A 23,541-nucleotide genomic window follows, 5' to 3' on the forward strand; every position below is an offset into this window, starting at 1 on the left:
TAGAACCCTCAAGTGATAACACTTCCATTTTTTCTGCATTAGGTTTCAAATTAATGTGTTCAATTTAGGGTTCATCAAGAGTACTTCCTGATAAATCTGAATGGTGTTTCCAAAACAAATATAATAAATAATATATGTATGTTTGTATTAGTTAAAATTATTTCATGAGCAATATCACTGTCACTAATTCTTGCACTGAATTTCCCTGTAATCCTCACTGTCTACAGTTCCATTGCTAACCGTATGCATTGTATATATACCTGAAATACTGGATATACTTCATGCAGTGGACTGTAGCTCACAAAAAACTTGTACAATTTAAAATGAGTTGATCTTCAAGGTGGCACAGGACTTGCTTTTTTTTTTGATGGAACCTTTTTGTAGTTCATTATTCAGACTTTCTAAAAAGTAGTGTTATTTTTCTTCAAAACCTAGTTCCTGCTAGTTTTCTCAATCAGATGCATGATTCCTTGGCTCTACAGCATCTAACTGGTCTTCCTTTCCTTAAATCTGTTATACAGGCTCTGGGGTACACACATCTAAGCAATATATGTAAAGTAGGTGAGATAAGCAAAGTTTGAGTGAAAGAAAATTTGATGTCATTTTAGACATCTGAAGTGTTTGGATTTAAATGATTTTTTGTTGAATTCTCACCTGCTTTTTTTTTTCAAACTCAGAAATGTTGGCTGAAATCCAGGTGTTTAATTACACCTGTGGAAGGCAAACAGCGTAACATTCGTTCACTTCTGGCTGGCAATAAGTTGCTACTGTGAGTCTTAGCGGCACACATTTCAGAATCCCGGCAGGGACTCATTAATTGCCAGGCAGATGTGACTAAATATACAGTAAATTGTTTGCCTTCCACATTCATAATTAAGCAATAGGATTTCAGCCTTTGAGTACGTTTGAGGAATGGAAGTTTGACGCTTACAGCATGATGTATTTGGAACAAGGTTTTAGGAAGTGTAAGGGACAAATTATCTCTTTATATCTCCCAGCTCATTATTCCCTAGTTCTGTTACTCCTCAGGCATAGAGTTCACAATACTTTATGAGGTATGATAAATTAGAGTCAGGAAACATAATTTTTACCACTACAGACAATGACCCTGAAGCCTGAGAATATTACTGAGTAGCAGTAACTTTCCAGATGTAGTGCCTTGGCACACACATTCTGTCAGCTGGCATTATTTTGTGTATTGCAAATCATTAAATGCTTACTTCTTAACTTCACTTTATTATGTTCATGAACAATTCTCTGGCTTCTAATAATAAAGATGAAATAGCGAAAATGCAAAATAGGTCTTGTGACTATATTGGAGGCAATATGTACAAAACTACCTTTTTTTATATAAGATTTTATTGACACTTTCTAAGAAACATTGGAATAGTTCAGATTTGATCCAGATGTTAATCCCTTGTAAAAGAAGCAAAACAATGTATACACAGTAACTATTATCACTGAAAGTAATGGCACATGATCAATGTGGTATTGTGCACATTATAAGGAAGTTGTCTGGATTCATTATGTTATCTAGATTAGAGTTTGATCATATTGAGTTTCTCCTCCACAGGAAGGTAGTCTAGCCATCATTGTTCCTTTATTTGTAAGTGAAGAGACACCAAACTGTCTTACATTTATTTTCTGCAAGATGCATTTCCATCACCTTATGTCATGCTTTCAACTATTTAATTCGTTCTCTCAGTAGTTATTTTAAAATATATTTAGAAAAACAAGTAGCATTCTTGCCAAAGTTTGCTGCAGAGAAGAACTTTCATTCTTGGACATGATTCCTTTCCATTCATATCTTCAACTTACTTTTATTTCTGCCATTGCTGTTTTGCTGTTGTGGAACCTCATGCTCAACTTTTCCTGTCTCTGTCTAATCTTCTGTTTTTGTAGGCTCATCCTCTTTCTGCTATACAGAGTTATGCCAAATAGCTGGATTTAAACACCTCAGAATGAACTGGGTTCACTTTGCTAGTTGGTTTACATCGTGTCTGTTCGTCCTGCACTTAATCTTGATTTACTTTTTTCACTCTGGGTTCTGTTTATGATAACAGTATATTTAATACGATGTTTCTGAAATCAGTAAAGTATTTTAGTGGTCTTGAGCCTGGAATCTGCCTATACTGTAAAAAATTACAAGCTTTTACGTAAATAAAAGAGACAGGGTTATTCCTATAAGAGTAAAACCAACAATTCACTGCATACCATTGCATGAACATATGTAACACAGGTGCTTTTCCATGTTTATATACATGCCTAATTTCTCACAGTTTATATCATTTTGAAGACATAGTCAGTTATACTAGATCTGGTGCATATGATAGAGGACCACATTCCTATCTTTTGTCTCTCCTATGTATAGGAAATCAGAAGTTTATCAATGTTTACAGTTATTGAAATTACTACATATTTCTCTGTTCACTTTAATGATGATGTCCTATTTTAATTTCCTGTCTTCATTAGACGATGCTTCTGTACCTGGAATTTGACAAGTGAAGTAGCTTGTAAAATTTTAAGCCATCTAGTCTAAAAAAGATTCTGTTGCTTGACACATTTCTTTAGTAAAGGATATTGGAAGAAAAGAAAAGAGTAAGGAAATGTAAAAGATTGAACAATTTCTTTGTTCACCCAAGTTGCAAAGCATCTGATGAAGAAGCTTAAATTACTGTGTCATAGTATAGTCACAGTTGCTTTTAATCAAGATTCTTGATTAAATATTGTGGAATATTGTTGAACGGTATTTCAGGGATAGGTAGTTTTTTTCTTCAAAAGAAGAATAAAATACAGCCCCCTGATCTTTTGTGCCTCCTGGGAGAAACCCAGCCTGTGTAGCCTTGGGCAAGCTGCACAACTCCAGAGTGCCCTCAGAAAGAGAAAACTGAACTACTACTTCTGATTTCTGTGGACTCACACATATGCTGTGCTTGCACAGCATGTTCTGGAACCTTCTGGAATATTTCACATCATTGAGTTCTGACAGAATCCCCATCCCTGTGTTGCATTTTCTTTCTGGTCTCCCTCCAATTTTTCCAGTTCATTTTCATTCACCATCCAGGCAACACATGTTCAGGACCTCCCAATGCTTCACTTACCTTGACTATTCGTTTCTTTTTTTTTTTTGTCTCCTGTCGACTATTTGACTTTTTTCATAGTTACTTCCTTTGAAAAAAAAGAGAGAAGCTAGTTATTTTGTCATTGTTCTTCCTCATAAGATCTCATGCCTTTACTGACTCATGACACCCACACCCTTCTTTTAAAAGTTTATAGAATGTGGGTCTAAGATTCTGTTAACAGATGGGCATTCTAAGTGCCTCCTGTGCCTAGGAGAGACACATAGTATCAAGGCATGCAAGCACTGTCACTTTCACTCAGCAGGGCCAGAAGAATAATGAGAGCTGGTTGCAGGGTGTTCTGTGGGAGAGGGCAGTCTTCTCTTCACAGACACTATCAAAACAGCAGCCACTGTAATCTGTGGCAGTTTCTAAATGTGTTCCCCAATTCTACAGAAGAGGGCCACCACTTTGATCCTAAAGAAATATACAGCCCTCAAACTGATTACCACCCTGGTTTTGCCTGTCTCAAACCAACTACTTTGGTGCTGAGTCACCCACTGATCTCCATACTGTCAGATGGTTGCAAAAGGTCCACAGAGAACTCAGTGAAGAAGCTGAAGAAAAAGAAGGAAAGAAAAATGGGTATATCCACCAGCAGCACTGTGTTCCTTTCATCCACGTGCAGAAATGCAATCCCCACCATTAAAGCCTCATACTCCACAGCTGCCCCCGATATCTACCCATAAGAAGTTATTTGGAGACATGACAGCGAATCACAACCAACCCAAGGCCAGAATAGGCCCAACACACAACACTTCTTATCAGAGAGTGAGAGATCATTGACAGATCATTCCAGGTTGTGACCAGTCCCTCAAATCCATTTCAACCATTTCAATTTACAATGGCCCAGCAATGCTCCTGATAGCAGCTGAGAGACTACTGTCCATCGTCTTCTTCCTCACACTGTGGCATGACTGTCGTAGATCCCCAGGTGATCCCCAGTATCCCTCTTCATCCTACCAATGTGTCTGAAGATTCCAGGATTCCAAGAGGAGGGCTGCAGGACTTTCTACTCTAGGGAATGACTTTCCATAGTAACCAGAGGTGACCATAGTGAACCATGTATGTATACATAGGACTAGATCTTCCTCTATACCCTCTCACTATCCACATTAATGTCTAAGTTTCTTGTCAAAATTAGGCAAGATAATTCTGGTTGCAGCCTGGGAGTGCTATAGTGATCCAGGCAGCCATGTTTCACCCCTCTCTTTATTCTTTCCAACCATCACCACTACCAGTTATCAGAGAGTCCAGACCTCACAATCACCAAGGGATCCATACAACACCAAGATCTTTGTCTCATGGCATGGAAGATCAGGTCCTGGGCATCTTGTTCCTCTTCCTCCTGGAGATCCTGGAAGCCTCCTACAAACCTAGTACACATACTTCACATGCCAGGAATTGGCAAGGTTTCAGGAATTCCTAAAGAAGAATGGATTTCTAAAGTCTCTTCAGCTGGTCTTCAACTTTCTACTTGGATTAAATAAGGATTTACCATGTTGTCTGTCAAGGTGTACCTGGTAGTGATATTGACTCATTCCACAATCCCTTCACTTGATTCACTCATACTAGGGTAAAGCAATGCTTAAGAGGACTAACACCTTCCCCCTTGTATCACTGATCACACCAACATGGGACTGTTCTCTTGTCCTACAGGACAGAACTTTCAAACCTTTAGCAGTGATTTAGTTATACCCATTGTCTGTGAAAGTTATTCCTCCTTGCAGTTACCTCCACCAGATGAGCCTGAGAACTATGCATCCTTAGGGCGAACGTACAGTGAAAAAAAAAGAGTGGTCTTCTACACAGAGACAACCTTTTTGCCCAAGGTGGTGTCCTTTCACAGACTCTAATGTTATGCACCTTTTACCATAATCTGCCTATACTCACTAGATCACACCCAGCATTATACTTCTGCATAGTATGAACTGCCCCACTTAGATGCTGTCAGCATTTGCTCATCTGTTATGGATCAACAAAGGGGCAACCAGCCTCTCTCCAAGGACTCTCCAAGTGGATCTCAGTGACCAGAGTCCTGTGTTACAAACTGGCGAACTGGCTGTTACCACAGTCTGTCATTGCTCACTCTGGCAGAGCAGCTTCAACCAGTCTACATCATTCTTCCAGGCATGCTGCTCTTAGACATCTCCTGTACAGTGACCAGAGCACAATTCTTTCTTTCTTTCTTTCTTTCTTTCTTTCTTTCTTTCTTTCTTTCTTTCTTTCTTTATTCATTTATTCATTTATTCATTTATTTATTCATTCATTTCTTTATTCATTTATTTATATGTCATCTTTCTCCTAATGAGGAACCCAAGGTGGATTGCACCAACTAAAAGTATAAAAGAAACAACTGTTTGAAAATGCCATATAAATATATTAAAAAGCAATTAAACATATATCAAGATAAGCAAGATTAAAAACAATTTTAAAACATTTTTAAAACATTCAGTTATCTGTAGCTTATTAAGCAAAGCATCCCTGAGGTACTTACTGCTTAAAAGTCTGCCTGAAAAGGAAGGCCTTTGCCTGACAATGGAAGAACAAGAAAGAGGGGGTCAACCTGGCTTCTCTAGCTTTATGTCACATTGCAGAATAGACACAAGATTGCATCAGGATGCCACTTTTGGCAGAGATTTTTTATCTGTTCTGCAAGGGCATCTTCCCTGCTTTCAGAGGTAAACTGATTAGTCTTCCGTGTGTGTGAGTCAATAGAAATCAGAAAGGAAGAGGACAGGTTGCTTACCTATAACTATGTTTCTTTGATTGTTGATGGCACTCATACAGCTCGTCATCCTCCCCTCTTGGATATCCTGTCTTGTATTCTTGGCAGACTAGGAACTGGAGAATTGGGAAGATTGGGGAGTATGCACAACAAAGAAGGTAGGCCTCTCATCGAAACTCAGTGGTCTCAGCTAAGAAAGTTCTGGAACATGGGCCAGTAAAGCCCATATACGTGAGTACCACAAAGGACAACTCGAAGAAACACAGTTATTGGTAAGCAGCCTGTCCTTCTGAGTACTGTTTATCTAGAAAATGTCACCAGTAAATTGGAATCAGTGATGGTGTGTAATTATTATTAACATTGTCTTCACATCAGTAAAAGCTACCGTATTTTTCGCACCATAAGACATACTTTTCCCCCTATATAACAGGGGGTGGAAAGTCTGTGCGTCTTATGGAGCGAAGAAAACAGATTATATTTTCCTGTTTTCTCCTAAAAAATTGGTGCGTCTTATGGAAAGGTGTGTTTTATGGAGCGAAAAATACGGGTAAGTGTTAATTTAAGAATTCAGAATTTCATAGAGGCACATTTACCTCAAACATTAAGTTTAGTGTTAATGTAGTATAACCACTCTTCTGTGTAGATTATCAAAGCTTGGACAAGATATCTTTCCTTCTGTCCCATCTCTCAGGACCTTAATGTTCCCTTAAGAAAGTTCTCTTGACAGGTCACACCTCATTGCAGTTCTTTCTTTTTTAAAAAGATTGTATTTGTTTTTTTTTATATCACAGAGCACTATTAACCCTGTTGATGCAATATATCAACCTAGTCTGCTGGAATCATCAGTGATCAGCACAATGCCTACTCAGACTGTCTTACCTCCAGGTACAGTATATGAAAACTGCTTGTAGAAATGTTTGGAGACAAAAATGACCCAAAGGTCCCACCATCCCTGTGTTGTAGTACATATTTAATTCTTCCCTCTTCAAATGAATGTGTTGTTTTACAACACATAGTTTGTTTTTTATTACAGTTGGCTCAGCTCATTAAACTTCTCTTTGCATTTCTTATCTTCAGCTGTTTTTTTTTTTTTGAGCACTGAAATTTAATACAGTAGCTGCAAAACTAGGAATTGGGGTGGAGAAAGTTCACACTTCAGTATACATAGGAAGAAAACAAAACAGGTTACATTTGCACAGTAATGTCTTGGAAACGCTGAAAATGTGTGCCTGTCATGTTTCATTAATTTCTTTAATGTCTTAAAGAACCAGCCCAGCTTTGCAAATCAGAACAACGGCCGTCATCCTTGGCTGTTGGGCCTGTTATGACATTACTTGGAAACCACCAGACTCCAACACCAAACAGTACAGGTATATATATCTTTTGTATTGTTTTCAAATATGAAATTGCACCTTGTAAGGTTTATGTTTAAAAAGATCTTGAGAGCAAAGATTGAATGCTGCGTTTTGCTTGAACAGTTCTTCTCCTGAAAGAGCAAATTGGCTGGAAATTCTGTAGGCTGCCATTTTCAGAGGGGTGTGTGAATAAATAATGTAATATACTGTATAATTGATCCTGCCAGCTGGTCACCCATTCATCCTCCTTTGTCCAAGGATCTTCCAGTTCAGAAATGTCTTCAATGGTTCATGTGGGAAAGAGGGGAGTGAGCAGCTCTGGGATGAAGGGAGGATAGACTAGTAACTCCCAAGAGAACAGAGGGGTGATTCCATGACTTCATGTCTGAAAAGGAACAGACATATCAAAACCAACTTTTGCTAGTGTATAAGCCCATTTTAGTCTTGTTAGAAATAGGCAGTGTGATGTTACATAAACCGTGAAAAAAGGTTGTATTACATGTAACAGTATTTGTGTGCCACTGATCCAACTGCCCTGAATTGTTACTCTAATGTTTAGTGATATTCATGTTACATAAATAAGCTTCACTCCCTGGATAAGATGAGACTGTCATTTTCCATCAGTGCTCTTGCTATATTCCCATGCAAAATATTCATGTAGTTCCAGTTCATACCAGCAATGATAGCTGTACACTCTGATTCATGACTTCATTGGACAGAGCAGATGATCGCCTCACTCACACAAGGTTGATTTCAGATTATTACATCTATTAATTATCAAGGATATTCCTCCATTACTTCAGTGACCACTGGATATTATTTTGCCCTTCTTTGTAATATTTAGATTGTCACACTTGGCAATCATCTGTACTTCTGTATTGGACAGGTGATTTGTTCTGCTGTCTGCTTGTGATGTACAGTGGTGCCTTGCTTAACAACGATAATCCGTTCCAGGAAAATCGCTGTTAAGCGAAAACATCGTAAAGCGAAATTAAAAAGCCCATTGAAACGCATTGAAAACCCCTCAGTGCGTTACAATGGGCTAAAAACTCGCCGTCCAGTGAAGATCCTCCATACGGCGGCCATTTTCGGTGGCTGTATAGCGAGGAATCTGTCCCTAAGCACAGCGGGGAGCCATTTTAAGCACCCGACGGCCATTTTGAAAACCTGACGATCAGCTGTTTTTGATCGTGATAAAGGGAAAATCGGTTCCCGAAGCAGGGAACCGATCATCGCTAAGCGAAATTCCCCCATTTAGACCATCGTTTTGTGATCGCAATTGCGATCGCAAAAACATCGTTGTAAAGCAGATTTGTCGTAATGCGGGCTATCGTTAAGCAGGGCACGACTGTACTGTAATCTGATTGTGTGTATTGATTTGGGGAAAAAAATTGTCATACTTGCATCCCAGACACTTTAATGGATCTCTTCCACTCCTCTGATTGTTATTAATTAATTTGATGAAGATCATATTTCAAGTATGTTTATAAGTAGTTACCTATGTTGAGCTTTATGAAACTAATATATCTTCAAAGACACTAGAAGTGACTTGCTTACAAACCATGAACACTTTGTAACTTATTTTGCATAATATTCACAGGAAGTGGACAGTCAGCGCCCAGTAGCAGTTTAACTTCTCCGAGCCATGTCAATCTTTCTCCAAATACTGTTCCAGACTTCTCATATTCCAGCAGTGAAGATGAATTTTATGATGCTGATGAATTTTATCAGAGTAGCTCATCCCCAAAGAGATGTTTGGAGTAAGTGATGGAAAGTCTGCTACCCTTTGAGAATTGCAGAGAGTGGTTAAGGCAACTCTGGAAACTAAATTTCTGTTATTCAGAATACATTGCTTTATAACTTCCATTTACTATATGTAATCAGTACAACATTTACCTTCTCGGAGATTTTGCATTTATTTGCAAACGACATTAGCACTTGTAGATGTCACTAGGAATTTATTGTGTATTTGCAAGCTATTGTTTGTGTTTGGAAACATGATTTATGTGGTCCCCAGCTCAAAAAACCCATCACAGCCATGAACACAATACTGACTTCCACATAGCTACCTAGCATCTTTCTCATTTCTGCATGTGGGCTAAAACAGGACTACTGTGTAGATCAGTGGTTCCCAGGTTCCCAATGCTGGGTAATCCAGATGTTCTTATACTGTAACTCTCAGAAACCCTAGCCAGCAGAGGTGCTGATGAAGGCTTCTGGGAATTGCAGTCCGAGAATATCTGGGTTACCCATGGTTGGGAACTACTGGTATAGATGGATTGAAATTCTTTCTGAGAATATATATAAAAAGCTTATAGTTGTGTCAATAAATTAAATAAGTGGAATGCTTTACATTCTGTGCTACTTTTCTGCTGTGTCCTGTCCACCAGAGGAACTCCTATGGAATCCTAATACTCTATCCTGAGCTGTAGCAGGTCCTGGGATTTAGCAGTGGTGGAACAGTGACAGAGAAGAAGTGAGGAAAATCAAACAGAGGGGCAACAGAGGGTTTGGGTGATACTGTCTACCCTAACCCCCCTCATCCTCATGCATCACTCCAAACTTTTCATAGTAATAGCAAAGCTTTTTGGGGAGCACAGGAACTGCAAGGAATAGGAAAATGAGGGAAAGTGCAATTCTCTGCCTCTTTTTTCCTTGCTTAACTTTTGGATATCACCCTTTGAATGTTTGAAGACATAACTAGTGCAAAAATGTTTGCTTTCTTTTTATCTCTGTACCATTTTCTTAAAGCTGTAATTATTTTAGTCATTTTTCTCAGTTATGTCTCATAACAGCTTTCACAACCATACTGTGTTTTGAATTGTCTAAAATGTATTTACCAACAAGAGATTTGTGTCTTTCTTTAGTCCTTCAGGGACAGGAACAATCCTAACATGTAGCAGCACAGGAAGCAGTATGAAACGCCCAGACACAGCAGAGTCCCTCGATTCTTCTATGTCTAATGGTACAAATGACACAGGTAAGAAGTTTATAAACAGCACAGAGCCGAAAATTTCATTAGTACAAAACTGTTTTGCTGGTAAAAATAAAGGATACAGAAATGCATAGAAAATATGTGCTCTCCTGTTATAAAAAGTATCACTGAGGAGCCTAATGCTGAGGGAGGTCCGGAAAGAAAAAACAAGCAGTGGCTCACTGTCTCTGGAACTATCTCCCCTCTGAGATTCGTTTGGCCCCTTTGCTGGGCATTTTCAAAAGCCAACTTAAGACCTGGCTATTCAGACAGGCCTTCCCTCCAGGTACCACTTAATTTTTTCTGATTCTCCATCTTGAAAGATAATTAATTGTTGTAAATTGTGGTAAAATTGTTTTATATGTCAATTGTTTTTACTTGATTGTTGTGAGCTGCCCGAAGTAGACTAAGTCTAGATGGGTGGCATATAAGTCTAATAAATAAATAAAATGAATAAATAAATTTCAGAAGCAGGGGGAAATATTAGTCATCTGCATGCTTGTTTTTAAATTCTGTGGTTTTTGAAAATGTAGACTAGTAATTTAAAGTATTTATTTTCATAGATCTTTTTGATCCTCCTGATGATAGAGATGATGATGCTGAAGGAGAATCTGTGGAGGAACACAAAAGTGTCATCATGCATCTTTTATCACAAGTCAGGTTAGGAATGGACCTAACAAAGGTAGGATTCAAAACTGTGCAGATTCTCAGTCATCCAGGTGTTGTTATCTGGAAGTTGAGCTATGGCAACTGGACTTCTTTCTTGTTAGGTTGAAACGTTTCGCTACTTATCCAAGTAGCTTTTTCAGTCTGAGGAGAGTTTGTAGAAGATCCATGTTGGTTTCACTCCCCCCTGGCATTCTACAATGACTAATACAGTACATATTATTCATTATAGATGTTATTCTTGGTCTTAGTGATCTCTGTTTATTCACACTAATGAGTCTTCACCTGCACAGAGCTACCCCTTTATAAACTTCTAGTTGAAAAGAACGTTTTCAAAAAAGTGGCTGTCCAATGAGGCCTTACAAATAGGAGAGAAGAGAAGGGAAACAAAATGCAAGGGAGATAGGGAAAGTTACAGAAAATTGAATGCAGACTTCCAAAGAATAGCAAGGAGAGACAAGAGGACCTTCTTAAATGAACCATGCAAAGAAATAGAGGAAAATAATAGAAAAGGAAAAACCAGAGATCAGGAAAATTGGAGATATTAAAGGAATCCTGTGTGTAAAGATGGACATGATAAAGGACAAAAATGGGAGGGACCTAACAGAAGCAGAAGACATCAAGAAGAGGTGGCAAGAATACACAGAGGAATTATACGAGAAAGATCTGGATGTCCCGGACAACGCAGATAGTGTGGTTGCTGACCTTGATCCAGACATCCTGGAGAGTGAAGTCAAGTGGGCCTTAGAAAGCATGGCTTTTGGTGGTGGCCTTGTCTCCCGTATTTACATTGTCCTCAGTTTGATTTTGTCTTCTCTCAAGGCCACAGCAAATATAAAATGTTCCATGAGAGGGGAATTGGGAGAGAGAAAATAGTTCATTTTTGTCTTATCTCGATTTTTCTCTCTCTATCACAGCTATTTATTTACAACATACGAGTCGTATCTTATTTTCATGATAATTATTTTACAATACATTTTATTTTTATTTCTGATTTTTAAAATATAGTGTAGATTGTAAAGAGAAAACCCTACTTATTGTTCTTCAGATGCATCTTTTTTTGTTTTGTTTGGGGGATGCTCAAATAGCCTTCACTTATAAAATCCACCTTCATTTTTCAAATTGAGCTCAGAAAAACCCATGTTTGATGGCCTCCACTTGTAAATCTCCAGGCATGCTGAAATTCCTTGTGGTGCTAGTTGCTCCTGTCACAACTGCCACCATTGCATCTTTGTTACATCAGTCATCTTAGCAGACCAGAGCATCAGCAGCAGCACATTACCATCCATATTGACTGAGTGACCAATATCTCATTGATACAGAAAGTGTGCATTTCAGAAAAAAGTGGGATATTTGACCCTCCAAAAAAGAAAAACATGTTTCTTCTTTGTGGCCTCTGTGAATGCACACATATGGGTATTGTCTGCGCCTGCGCTGACTCGCTGACTCTCTCGGAAGATTCTAGAGCTAAAAGTAACAATTTTATGGTGTGATCCTCCACGAGGTATATGCTCCTCCCACCCACCATCTTCCCCAGTTCTTTTTTTTCCATGGAGCTGAACGGTTCTCCGGAAAGATAGAGCGCTTTGCTATTGCCTTTTGGCTGCTTTTTCAGGCTCCTTTGAGCTTTTGTTTACATTATCTCTTAATTGTATTGGCTACTTAGTGATCCTCCACATCTTTTGTTTGCCTAATTGGCCTCCCGCTGTTTTATTCCCTCTCCTTCCTCCCTTCCCCTCCTCCCCCCGTTCCCCTCGTATGGCCTCGCCAGCTCCTTTCAAACGTTGTACTACTTGTGCGAATAAAATCGCACTCTCCAATGGCCACAGCCAGTGCCTTTTTTGCCTGGGTGAGGAACACCCAACCCATTCATGCCCTGCTTATAAAAACTTAATCAAGCCGGCATTCAAACAGAGGCTCCAAAGACTTCGGTCTTTGGAATATGGCCATGAATTCTCCTGCTTCATCTTTGGAGGCTTCCAGATCTCCTACCCTCTCTGCGGATAGACTCCCAGCCAGCCAGTCTGCCTCTGACTCTGTATCTGTGCTACCAGCCAAGGACACTGTTGAAAAATCAAAACTGTCTGGTAAGCACAAGCTATCCTCCTTTGACAAATCTCGAGTGCACGATCCAGGCTTGGAGAAAAAGTCCAAACCCATTTTTGAAAAGCCCAGGAAGGATAAGCCTCCCCATGTAGAGCCGCCTCAGCCTTCTCTACCCTCCCCTGTCCTCGAGGAATCATCCAGAGAAGTCCCAGACCTGGCCTCAGACGGAGATGAATCCCATGATGTTGCGGCCCCCTCCATGATGCCGTTCCAAACCCCGAGCATTGGCCTCATTGCGGCTGCGCCACAATCCAGCCCAGCCTCGGCCCATTCCCGTCCTGATTCAGGGCGTGCAGCTGAAAGCTCGGCATCCGATCCGGAGATCCCCCCCTTCTCCTCCATGGAAGAGAACGGAGAAGCGAAAGCACCTCTCTCCACAGAGGTCTGTGGCATCGCAAGGCGATTTCTGCCCTTTCCCGATGATGCCATACCAGTGCTTCGATCCCTTCATCTGGCAAACTCTATATGAACGTTACCAGTCTGACCAGCTTAAGCAGCCTCGCATGACACCAGACCATTCCCAGGCCACCCCCTTTAAAGACTCAAACTGCCTCCGCATGTCCACTTCTGCCCCGGCAGTCTCGACCTCATCTGCATGCCCCTCTGCTCCGTCTAAGTCAGCTCCACTATCCCAGAAACGAGGCAAGGCTCATAAAGCCCTACTCCCTTGTCCTGTTCCTCCAGTGCCGGACCCAATGTTTGCAAACGGAAAATGAGCTTGAGGAGTGCTATCATTTTGACCACAGCTACTCATCATAACAATAACAAGTGTTATTGTTACTGAAAAATTTTAGAATATAAAAAATAGCACAGAATGCTCTTGCCTTCTGCTGCATATGTAATACATCATTCCATGCATGGTGGCACTTTTCCAAAACTCATGAAGGGAAGTATCCAGAACTTGTGGTTGTTGTGGGTTTTTCGGGCTTTTTGGCCATGTTCTGAAGGTTGTTCTTCCTGATGTTTCGCCAGTCTATGTGGCCAGTATCTTCAGAGGACTGGAGTAGGAACTCTGTCCTCTGAAGATGCCAGCCACAGAGACTGGTGAAATGTCAGGAAGAACAACCTTCAGAACACAGCCAAAAAAGCCCGAAAAACCCACAACAACCATGAGATCCCGGCCATGAAAGCCTTTGCGAATACATTATCCAGAACTTCCTTGCACACATTATAAAGCCCTCTTGAAAACAACAGGTATGATCCTTAGATGGTGCAGTACAAAGCTGGAGATTGTATGTAGTAAACAGGATATGGACCAAAATAAATCTCATTTCACCTCATTTATAAAACTATCCATCAGTTCTGATAAACATTGCTTTGGCGGTTTTGAACAGAGATTTGAGATTTAATTATTCCAACATTTGTATTTAAAAAAAACAAATAATGTGTGTCTCTTCTTCTCAGGTGGTTCTTCCAACTTTTATTTTGGAAAGAAGGTCACTCTTAGAAATGTATGCTGACTTCTTTGCACATCCAGACCTATTTGTGAGGTATGCAGTATTTTTCATTATATACTGATGTTGTATGAGCTTGTAGGATGCATGTTTGGCATTGAATCTAAACTTCTGCAGATATGTGCAGTTTCATGAATGTGTTTTTGTAGAAATACCATGAACTGGCTTATCCAGAGGTATTACCATATTTTTCGCTCCATAAGACACAGTTTTCCTCCCCCCAAAAAAGGGGAGTGTGTGCATCTTATGGAGTGAGTACTATAAAAAAGGGTTCAAAACATCTTCAGCCACCACTACCCGGAAGCCTCCCACTGCCGTGCTGGGAGGCCTCTGAACCGGCACCAGAGGCTTCTCGCCATGGCAGCCGCATTGGACCTTGCCACTTTACCATCTGCGCTGCTGCCTTTCCAGGATCTGCATCCTGGAGCCCACCTGGAAAGCCAGCATGGCCAACAGGCCTATGGCAGCAAATTTAAATGGCACAGGGCAGTGAAAACAGCCAAGGACCAAAGGGGAAAGAGATCAAAGTGATTCTAGAAAGACCAGAGGAAAGCGCAAACGCAGTGCCCCACTACCACAAATTATGCAGTTGAGTTTCCCACATTTGGGGAAATCACAGGGATCAGCACACCTGAAGTGCAATGAATGAGCCTCACCCAGGGCACACACAGAAGGGGGCAGGACGTGCAGGAGCCACTCCAACTCATACTTACCTGGCAGGGGAGATACCATGATCATGAAGGTGGTTTTCCCAGGTTGAGGCTCACCCATTGCACTTTGGGTATGCTGATCCCTATCATTTCCCCAAATGTGGGAAACTTGACTGCATAAATTGTGATAGTGGGGGACTGTGTTTGTGCTTTCCCGTGGTCTTTCTAGAATCAGTTTGATCTCTTTTCCTCTCAACAAGACCCACTGCAAAGGCAGCAAGTCCTGGTGATGTCTTAGATTGCATTCCCCTCTTTTTCTCCCCAGCAGCAGAGGGCAAAAGGAGTCACCATGATCAGGAGCCAGGGGACTGCTTTGAGTCCTTTTGCCCTCTTCCTTTGCTGCTGGGGAGAGAAAGAGGGGGAATGCCATCTAAGACTGAGACCCACTGCATTTCCAAAGGCAGTCCAGACGACGGGATCACTTTTCCCTGCGCTGCTTTTGCAAAGGCGGTCTCGGTGACTTGGATCTAGCATTCCCCCTCTTTCTCTCCCCAGCAGCATAGGAAGAGAGCTATTTGGTTCAGAATATTTTTTTTCTGTTTTCCTCCCCTAAAAATTATGTGTGTCTTATAGTCAGATGCGTCTTATTGAGCGAAAAATACGGTATTTGCTGCTTGTGTTCTCTAACAAGCTTGGAAGAATATTGACCAGACCATCATGATATATTGGCAACTAATCCAGCCCCATAGTGGTTATGGAATTAGTTTTCCTTCAGGTGTGAATGAAAAGTTAAACCATCACAGGCTTTTCCTTCTAAAAATAAAGGTCTTGAACAGATCTTTTCCATGTATTTGGTTTCAAAATAAGATACATTTTTATTACTTTTGTTTTCTTTAGTATTAGTGACCAAAAAGATCCAAAGGACCGAATGATTCAAGTGGTGAAGTGGTACCTCTCAGCTTTCCATGCTGGAAGAAAAGGGTCTGTTGCTAAAAAGCCTTACAATCCTATCTTAGGAGAAATCTTCCGATGTCACTGGGTCCTGCCGGGTTCTGAACAAGACGACAGTACAGTTAGTAAAATTTATTAATTGCCATTACTTGCTAACTATGTTGCTAGTAGATGGTCTGTCCCTTCACGTTTCCTTTACTGTGAAGAGCAAACCATGTCTGTGAATCCAAATAATGAAAGTTACAGAAGGGGAAAGGAAATGACGCTGTCTTGAAATATGGTTGGAATAAATCACTTATTATTAAGACAGGCAAGGATCACTTTACAACCATGAAGTACAATCACTAGCTCATCTCCCCCACCCCTCTGACGCTTTTAGCAGCCATTACCCTAAACACTTCTAAAACTTTCTCTGTAGTTATGAAAGCAGAGATTTTCAGGATTTGTACTCCGACAGTTTTGTTTTACTTCTACCATGGTGTAAGTATTTGCACATAGTAGAACTGTGCACATAACAGAACGCTGTGCTGAGGTTTAATCCATCACCAGCTGTTTTTCATTTCTGCTTGTTTTGTAGCATCACAGCTATCTTAAAGTAAGCTCTGTTTGATTTCAGTGTTTGGAGGATGTCAAGATGCCGTGTGCTGGAATTCTGAAATTCTTTAAGGCTCTGTGTCATTTACCTTTTCTTTTGTCTCATGAGATTTTTAGGCTGAAAACATTTCTGAATATCCCAGTGTACACATCTTAAAAGCTCAGTATCATGTAAAACTGGAAAACATTTTTTGCAGGAGACAGTTGCAGATGGACCACTTCCATGGGTTAATCAGAACAGTGTAACATTTGTTGCAGAGCAAGTTTCTCACCACCCTCCAAGTAAGTAAATAAAGTTTCACTTTACCCCACTTCCCAAGACTGTTTTGATGTGGATAGCCTTTTACCAGTTTATTACGAAACTGAAGACAGGTTTCCTCTGTAGATTTCATACTTGAAAAACTAACATCCAAGAACACTATATGCTACATTCAGTGCTTCATAATTTACTATGTATGCTTCTCCTTTAAGTTTCAGCATTTTATGCAGAATGCTTTAGCAAGAAAATACAGTTCAATGCCCACATCTGGACCAAGTCAAAATTCCTGGGAATGTCTATTGGTGTTCATAATATAGGCCAAGGTATGTCTGTCACAAATGTAAACTGTATCTGTTCCATAGTTCCATAACTGTACATGCATTTGTGATAAAGTACAGTGGTACCTCGACTTACGAACTTAATCCGTATTGGAATGGCATTCGTACGTCGAAAATTTCGTAAGTTGAGGCAAACTTTTCCATAGGAATGCATTGAAAACCATTTAATCCGTATCTGCTGTTTTTTGTTCGTATGTTGAGGCGCTGTTCGTAGGTAGAGAGGCATTAGCTCCCATAGGAACTTTGCGACCTGCCGATCAGCTGTTCAGCGGCTACAAAATGGCCGCCGGAAGCCCCAAAATGGCCGCGCGCAGCGCTTTCGTGCCCTCGTAAAGCGAGGGGAGGGTGCGAAAATGGCTGTCGGCCATAGGGAAGCATCGCTGAACGGTGAGTATTCAGCACAATTGGAACGCATTAAACCGTGTTTAATGCGTTCCAATGGCTTTTCCTGCCCCGCTCAACAATGCTTTCACACAGCGAGGGTTAATCCGGAACGGATTAACCTCGCTGTGCGAGGCACCACTGTATCTCCTACATCTTGAGGAGAAAACATCTGCCAGTTGGTTAATGGACAATAATCATTGGATGATTTGATTCTTCTTGACCTACATTTCCTCTTGTATTGGCTTTTCTTAAACATGGAACTGTATTTTTAAAATGAGTAATTTTAGTTGAAGCAGTAATCACATGGGGGAATTGGGAGAAATGTCCTATATTTGCCCAAAATATTTTAGGTGGCAATAACATAGTGGCTATTTTTCTGATTCTGCTCAATTTCTCCATGGAAAATCACTTTGTAGCTTGAATTCCCAAGAGTAGTTTGTTTCATTCGTCAATTTTGTCTTCAGCCATCTGACATTCCTGCCATCTTCCATGATAAAAAGGGAGTGCTTGTTTGATTTTCACAGTATGTATTCTGTTCTACAGGATGTGTGTCATGCCTGGATTATGATGAACATTATATTTTGACTTTCCCAAATGGTTATGGGAGGCAAGTGAAACTTGATTCTTTGTAGCATTTTTGTAGCAGTAACAAAACTCTTTCTCCCCTAATTCTTTAATGGCCTCTACTGTTACCTTCACAGATCCATTCTCACAGTGCCATGGATAGAACTGGGAGGAGAGTGTAGCATTAGTTGCTCCAAGACAGGCTATAATGCTAGCATAACCTTCCACACAAAGCCTTTCTATGGCGGGAAAAAGCACAGAGTTACAGCAGAAATCTTGTAAGTATATTCAGGGGTTTTGAGAACCACGTTTTTTCAAGACTGTAATAGAAACATTTTGTGGTGGTATCAAAGTAGCATAGAGCTTTTTGGAGTATGTCATGGTAGTTGTATGCATCGGACAAGACTGCATGAGATGTCTCTTTTTCTTCTTCCTTTTCTTTTAGTTCTCCTAATGACAAGAAATCTTTCTGCTCTATTGAAGGAGAATGGAATGGTGTCATGTATGCAAAATATGCGACAGGGGTAAAGCATCATCTTTCTTCATTTTCTTTATCAGTAAGCTGGGATAAATTGTTTTAGTGTTTACATGAAAATTTAAAAAATACCTTATGAATTTCTCTTCCTTTAGTTTTCTTTGGAGGAGGGTTTGAAACTAAGTTAGCATTTCCAAAGTCTTTTTAAAAGAGAGTGAAAAAGTTTGAGCCTCATGAGGACCAGCATATCTAAGGGTTAGCATCAAATGCATTGATCCTGGTCCATGGTTACTACTAGCATCTTTGCTGTGAAGCTACTTGCACTACTAGAGAGAACTGTTGCTGGGTTACACTGAGTTTATCTTAGCTGAAGGAAATACAGCAGATACAGAAACCAGGATATAATCCAGATGTGGACAACTGTGATGTTCCTGGACTGCAATTCTTAACATCCATCAGAATTGTCTCTGTTGGTAAGGGGCTGATGGGACAAACAGTTCAAAAACATCTGGAGAGTCATGTGTTCCCCATCCTTGAGATAATGAAAAGCTAGACAAAGAAGTTAACGCTGAAAAATGTAAAACAGTAGTAAATTTCTTCTTTTAGGAGAATGTAGTCTTTATAGATACCAAGAAAATGCCTATCATTAAGAAAAAAGTACGAAAACTGGAAGATGAAGAAGAATATGAATCCCGCTGGTAAGAACCTAACAATTTTCCTATCAGTCTTACTATAGTTAGACCATTTGGAAGATATTCAGTAACCAGACTAAATTCTAATTAAAGAAAAATAATGTGTGTAAGGACAATTGTACAGAGTTAAATCTTTCTTCTGAAGTCTTGATGTTGATTTGCAACAGAGACCACTTTTTAGAACCTGTGGTGCAGTTTTGGTAAAAAACGGTTTTCTGTCTTTCTGTGTAAATGTGACTTTTCTCCAGCCTATGGAAAGATGTAACATATAACTTGAAGATCAGAGACATTGACGCAGCTACTGAAGCTAAGCATAGACTTGAAGAAAGGCAAAGAGCTGAAGCCAGAGCCAGGAAGGAGAAAGAAATCCCATGGGAGACACGGGTAAGATTTATTCAGCTACTACGGTAGTTCTTTTGTGAATTTTCTATCCTGCTATGAGATTTATAAGTGAGTGGTGGTCTTTTTTTTCCCCCCTCAACAGCTATTCCACGAAGATGGAGAATGCTGGGTTTACGACGAGCCACTACTCAAACGACTTGCTGCCAGTAAATACTAAACAGGCCATGCCTGTGAACTTCAAGCCTTGGCTTAGTGGCACCACTTGTAACTTCCAAGTACTCTTCTTTTGAGAGAGCCTATCTCCTTCAGTTACAGTTCCTATCTCAGGGATACTGGACTTTCTGAACAATTAAAACAGGAAGAGCTTTGACTGTGTAGCAGTAATTTATATTGGCCTTTCCTGTCTGACCTCCCTGTGCTTCTAGGAGAATTAATAAACCCTGGGCTTGAGGCCCCTCATGTACATTTTCTCCACCGCTGTAGAAGGAGCAGTGAGGCATTTGATCCCAGTTGTCTAGCATTCTTCATCATACATACCTGTGTATGGCTTGACATCATTACAGCCAGTAAAATTTTGTGTAAATATAAAGATTTCTTTGGCCAGTTTAGAAAATGCAAAAGTCTTATCTACCAAATGTGTTTTTAAAAAAACACAATATCAAACTTGGCATTTCATTGTTTCCCCAGATAACATTGGTATTTTTAGAAACTAAGATGTTATTATAGATTGCCATTTGATTCACACTGGTGCATATATAATGCTTCATAAAATAGATTTTCAAATGGATGCATTGTTTTATTTGAGTGAACCTTTTCCACAGCAAGAATGGTTTAAAACTGCATTATAGCAAAGTTCAAACAATACTGAGAATGTGTTCATGTTGTTCCACAAGGAGATACCAATTTAGTTGCTCTTCTGGAATCAGAAGCAAATTCTTAATATGTGGTTGTCATTTAATATATAGAATGCACTTCAGTGATCACAGCTTCAAGTTACATTAATTGTGCAGATGGGGACAAAGCAGTTACATGGATGCCAACTTGATCTTTTTACAAATCATGGTAGTAATTTCAGTGCAGTGCTTTTCTTGGTTAACTTCCTTCATTCTTTACCAAAAGTAAACAGCCTGTCCTAGGACTAACTATAGTTGTATAGCAAATGAAAGATAGCTTCCCTTTCAGTGCATGGTGTAGCAAAAATTAAGAAACAGTGGTGCCTCGACGTACAAACTTAATTGGTTCCGGGACTCCAGTGGTAACTCGAAGCACCATTTCCCACAGGAATGCATTGAAATGCAAAGAAAAAATCACACACAAACAAAAAATTCACTGCAAGACCCATTGGAAACGCAATTAATCCATTACGGCCGAAGGGGCGGAGAAAAACAAGCAGAGCATGCAAGACCCATCAGAAATGCAAAAAAGCAAAGCAGAGCATGCTAGACCCATTGGAAATTGGGGGCAGACCAAAAAGCAAGCAAACCCTCCAAGACCCATCAGAAATTGGGGGGGGGGACTCCAAAAAGCAGCAACCCCCCAAGAACCATCCGAAACGGGGGGGAAAACCAAAAAACAAACAAATCTGCAAGAGCCATCACAGCATAGAAACATAATCCCACCACCCAACCCAAAACCACACTGCAAAACCCACCCAGAACAGTTTTTAAAAAGCAGAAAGCACCACCTTACCTTACCAGGCAGTCCGAACCCTCCTCCGATTGCACACAGTCTAACTGTTGGGGCAAAAGAGCTACAAAGAAGCAGCCTCATCGCCTACCAACAGTTGACAATTTGAATTTCCTGCCTTTTTCTGTTCGTAACTGGAAGCTCCGGCTGCAAGTCGAAGCAAAATTTTGTAGCCGGAGCTGGTCGTAATTCAAAATGGTCGTAAGTTGGGACATTCGTAAGTCAAGGCACCACTGTAGTTTGACAGCTGCCCACTTCATGGGGGACTACAGCTGTCTGATACCACCAGAAGAGTGGTTTTGAAAGTTCTGTGTATTGTTCCAAGATGAACCAGAAATCAACTCTACTGTTTCCCTTAACGAGTCTCAAGGAAAGTTCCAGGCTCCCATCTTGGCAGAGTTAGGGGTAGGGTTAGGGGAGTGGTGGCTTTCCAGCTGGTGAAATTCCCAACTCTTAAGCAATTCCAGCTAGTCTGATCAAAAGCCGCCAGGCATCATGGAAACCAACCCTCCAGTGTCCATTGAAGGGGTTGACATGTGCTGCTCTAGTGTGTGTGTTACAAGCTCTTGATAAAGATTTCACACAAGTAGCAGTTGATGCATATTTTGAATGTGCCTTATTTGCAGGTAACATTCTCCTCCTTAGTCTTTTCAACTTAGCAGACTAAGGATAGAGTTTATGCATTTTTGTTAATGTAGACACAAGTGTTTAGTCTTTCAAGACTAAAATTTAATTTCATCAAAGTACCAGCACAGTGAAGTTTCTTCAGGGGTTAAAATAGCTTAAAATTAAAACTGATCCAGGATGGATTTCAGAGAAACTTATGTTACAGTATAACAACCTGCACATAAAAATAAGCTAGTATCTTAGTTTATTGCACATGGTGTCTCAGAGAATTCATTCTGAACTACCTCACACAGATGATCCATAGCTTGTATCCACTCTTTATTGAAGCTAGGAGTGTTTTTGTATTAAACTGTTGTACACAAGCAGGGTATCAATTTTAAGTAGGTTAATTCATACACATTGGATAGCAGCTAAATATAATTTGTTCCCTAAAATAAAACACACAAAATTGAAAACCTCAGAGTTCAGTTGCAAACCTGCTTGTGATCTACCTCAAGGAAAAGGATCCACTACATCAGTGGATACTTATTTCTGTGTAAGTTTTCAATCTGCTTATTCTTTCCCTGACTACTATACTGCGTATTTTTACCAACATGACTCCTGTTTATGTACCCCTTGCCTCTTCAAAAACATGCTTGTGACAGAATAGACCATGGAAGGTATTTGATTACTCATTTTCCAGAACGCAAAGTAGGTTGGCTTCTTTGTAGCAAAGTGGGCCACCCGTCAGTGTTCAGTAGTTTGTATTATACATTATGACTGTCTGAGTTATTTTAGTATCTTATGGTATGGGAGAACATTGAGAGTCGAGGTATACACTTTGATGTCCTTGATACAAGTTGCATCTGTCAAAGAAGAAGGGTCCAAGAACACTAACTGGGGTATTTCATTGCATGAAGGACTGTGAATATTTGAGAGAGCTGAAGCGTCTGTATCACCTTCATGTGCTCCAAATCCAACCACCTAAGAACGGGGGGGAAAAAGATTACTAGATGGAAAATTTTACAAATAAAATTATACCTCTTCTATATTGATTTTTAAAACCATATTCAGGCAGATATTGTGCTTGAGCAGTCTAGCTTTTTTAGGCCTTGAATATCCACTAAGCATAGAACAGTAACTTAAGAAAAGCCTCTTAAAAAGATGATCCACAGACAACAAATTTACATCTGAAGTACTACATGAGAAGGATTTATAACATGCTAATTTCTGCACACCGTCCTGCTGCTATATTTATTTATTTATTTATTTATTTATTTAGTGGACTTATATACCGCCCCATAGCGCTACAAGCACTCTCCGGGCGGTTTACAATTTTTTTTTTTAATTATACAGGCTACACATTGCCCCCCCAGCAAGCTGGGTACTCATTTTACCGACCTCGGAAGGATGGAAGGCTGAGTCGACCTTGAGCCGGCTACCTGGGATTTGAACCCCAGGTCGTGAGCACAGTTTTAGCTTGCAGTTTAACACAGGGGTGGGCAATTAATTTCTATAGGGGGGCACATGAAAAATCTGAACTGTGTTCGGGGGCCAAACCAACTTTACTTAAAAATAAAATGAAACAGTGATGTTAT

General features: G+C 40.1%; 2 protein-coding genes, 1 long non-coding RNA gene, 1 other non-coding gene and 1 pseudogene across 17 annotated transcripts in view; 2 read left to right on the forward strand and 3 right to left on the reverse strand.

Moving 5' to 3' along the window:
- Nucleotides 1–20,438, forward strand: part of OSBPL9 (oxysterol binding protein like 9) — a 116,929-nt gene extending 96,491 nt beyond the window's left edge. For all 14 annotated transcript variants that reach the window (XM_078392871.1, XM_020788129.3, XM_020788131.3 and 11 more), the window contains 15 exons: nucleotides 6,639–6,732; nucleotides 7,113–7,217; nucleotides 8,803–8,962; nucleotides 10,070–10,182; nucleotides 10,740–10,858; nucleotides 14,353–14,438; nucleotides 15,950–16,124; nucleotides 16,795–16,879; nucleotides 17,069–17,179; nucleotides 18,122–18,185; nucleotides 18,280–18,420; nucleotides 18,588–18,666; nucleotides 19,224–19,315; nucleotides 19,558–19,693; nucleotides 19,794–20,438. In XM_078392871.1, coding sequence (XP_078248997.1) covers nucleotides 6,639–6,732; nucleotides 7,113–7,217; nucleotides 8,803–8,962; nucleotides 10,070–10,182; nucleotides 10,740–10,858; nucleotides 14,353–14,438; nucleotides 15,950–16,124; nucleotides 16,795–16,879; nucleotides 17,069–17,179; nucleotides 18,122–18,185; nucleotides 18,280–18,420; nucleotides 18,588–18,666; nucleotides 19,224–19,315; nucleotides 19,558–19,693; nucleotides 19,794–19,868 — 1,635 coding nt within the window. In that variant the 3' untranslated portion in view covers nucleotides 19,869–20,438. The remainder of the gene's footprint in view (nucleotides 1–6,638; nucleotides 6,733–7,112; nucleotides 7,218–8,802; nucleotides 8,963–10,069; nucleotides 10,183–10,739; nucleotides 10,859–14,352; nucleotides 14,439–15,949; nucleotides 16,125–16,794; nucleotides 16,880–17,068; nucleotides 17,180–18,121; nucleotides 18,186–18,279; nucleotides 18,421–18,587; nucleotides 18,667–19,223; nucleotides 19,316–19,557; nucleotides 19,694–19,793) is intronic.
- LOC140706636 (uncharacterized) lies at nucleotides 7,555–10,156 on the reverse strand. Its single transcript, XR_012086400.2, has 2 exons — nucleotides 10,043–10,156; nucleotides 7,555–7,587 (listed from the first exon to the last, which is right to left on the reverse strand). It is a non-coding gene; the product is annotated as an uncharacterized LOC140706636 (long non-coding RNA).
- Nucleotides 14,946–15,130, reverse strand: LOC140707154 (U1 spliceosomal RNA; annotated as a pseudogene).
- On the forward strand, nucleotides 15,108–15,271 carry LOC140707253 (U1 spliceosomal RNA). Its single transcript, XR_012087173.2, has one exon. It is a non-coding gene; the product is annotated as a U1 spliceosomal RNA (small nuclear RNA).
- Nucleotides 20,439–20,584: 146 nt separating the features above from the next.
- Nucleotides 20,585–23,541, reverse strand: part of NRDC (nardilysin convertase) — a 39,823-nt gene continuing 36,866 nt past the window's right edge. The window contains exon 31 of the mRNA XM_072997607.2: nucleotides 20,585–22,927. Within this exon, the coding sequence (XP_072853708.2) occupies nucleotides 22,733–22,927 (195 nt within the window). The 3' untranslated portion in view covers nucleotides 20,585–22,732. The remainder of the gene's footprint in view (nucleotides 22,928–23,541) is intronic.

The sequence above is a fragment of the Pogona vitticeps genome, chromosome 4, assembly GCF_051106095.1.
Source record: "Pogona vitticeps strain Pit_001003342236 chromosome 4, PviZW2.1, whole genome shotgun sequence".
Classification (NCBI taxonomy): domain Eukaryota; kingdom Metazoa; phylum Chordata; class Lepidosauria; order Squamata; family Agamidae; genus Pogona; species Pogona vitticeps.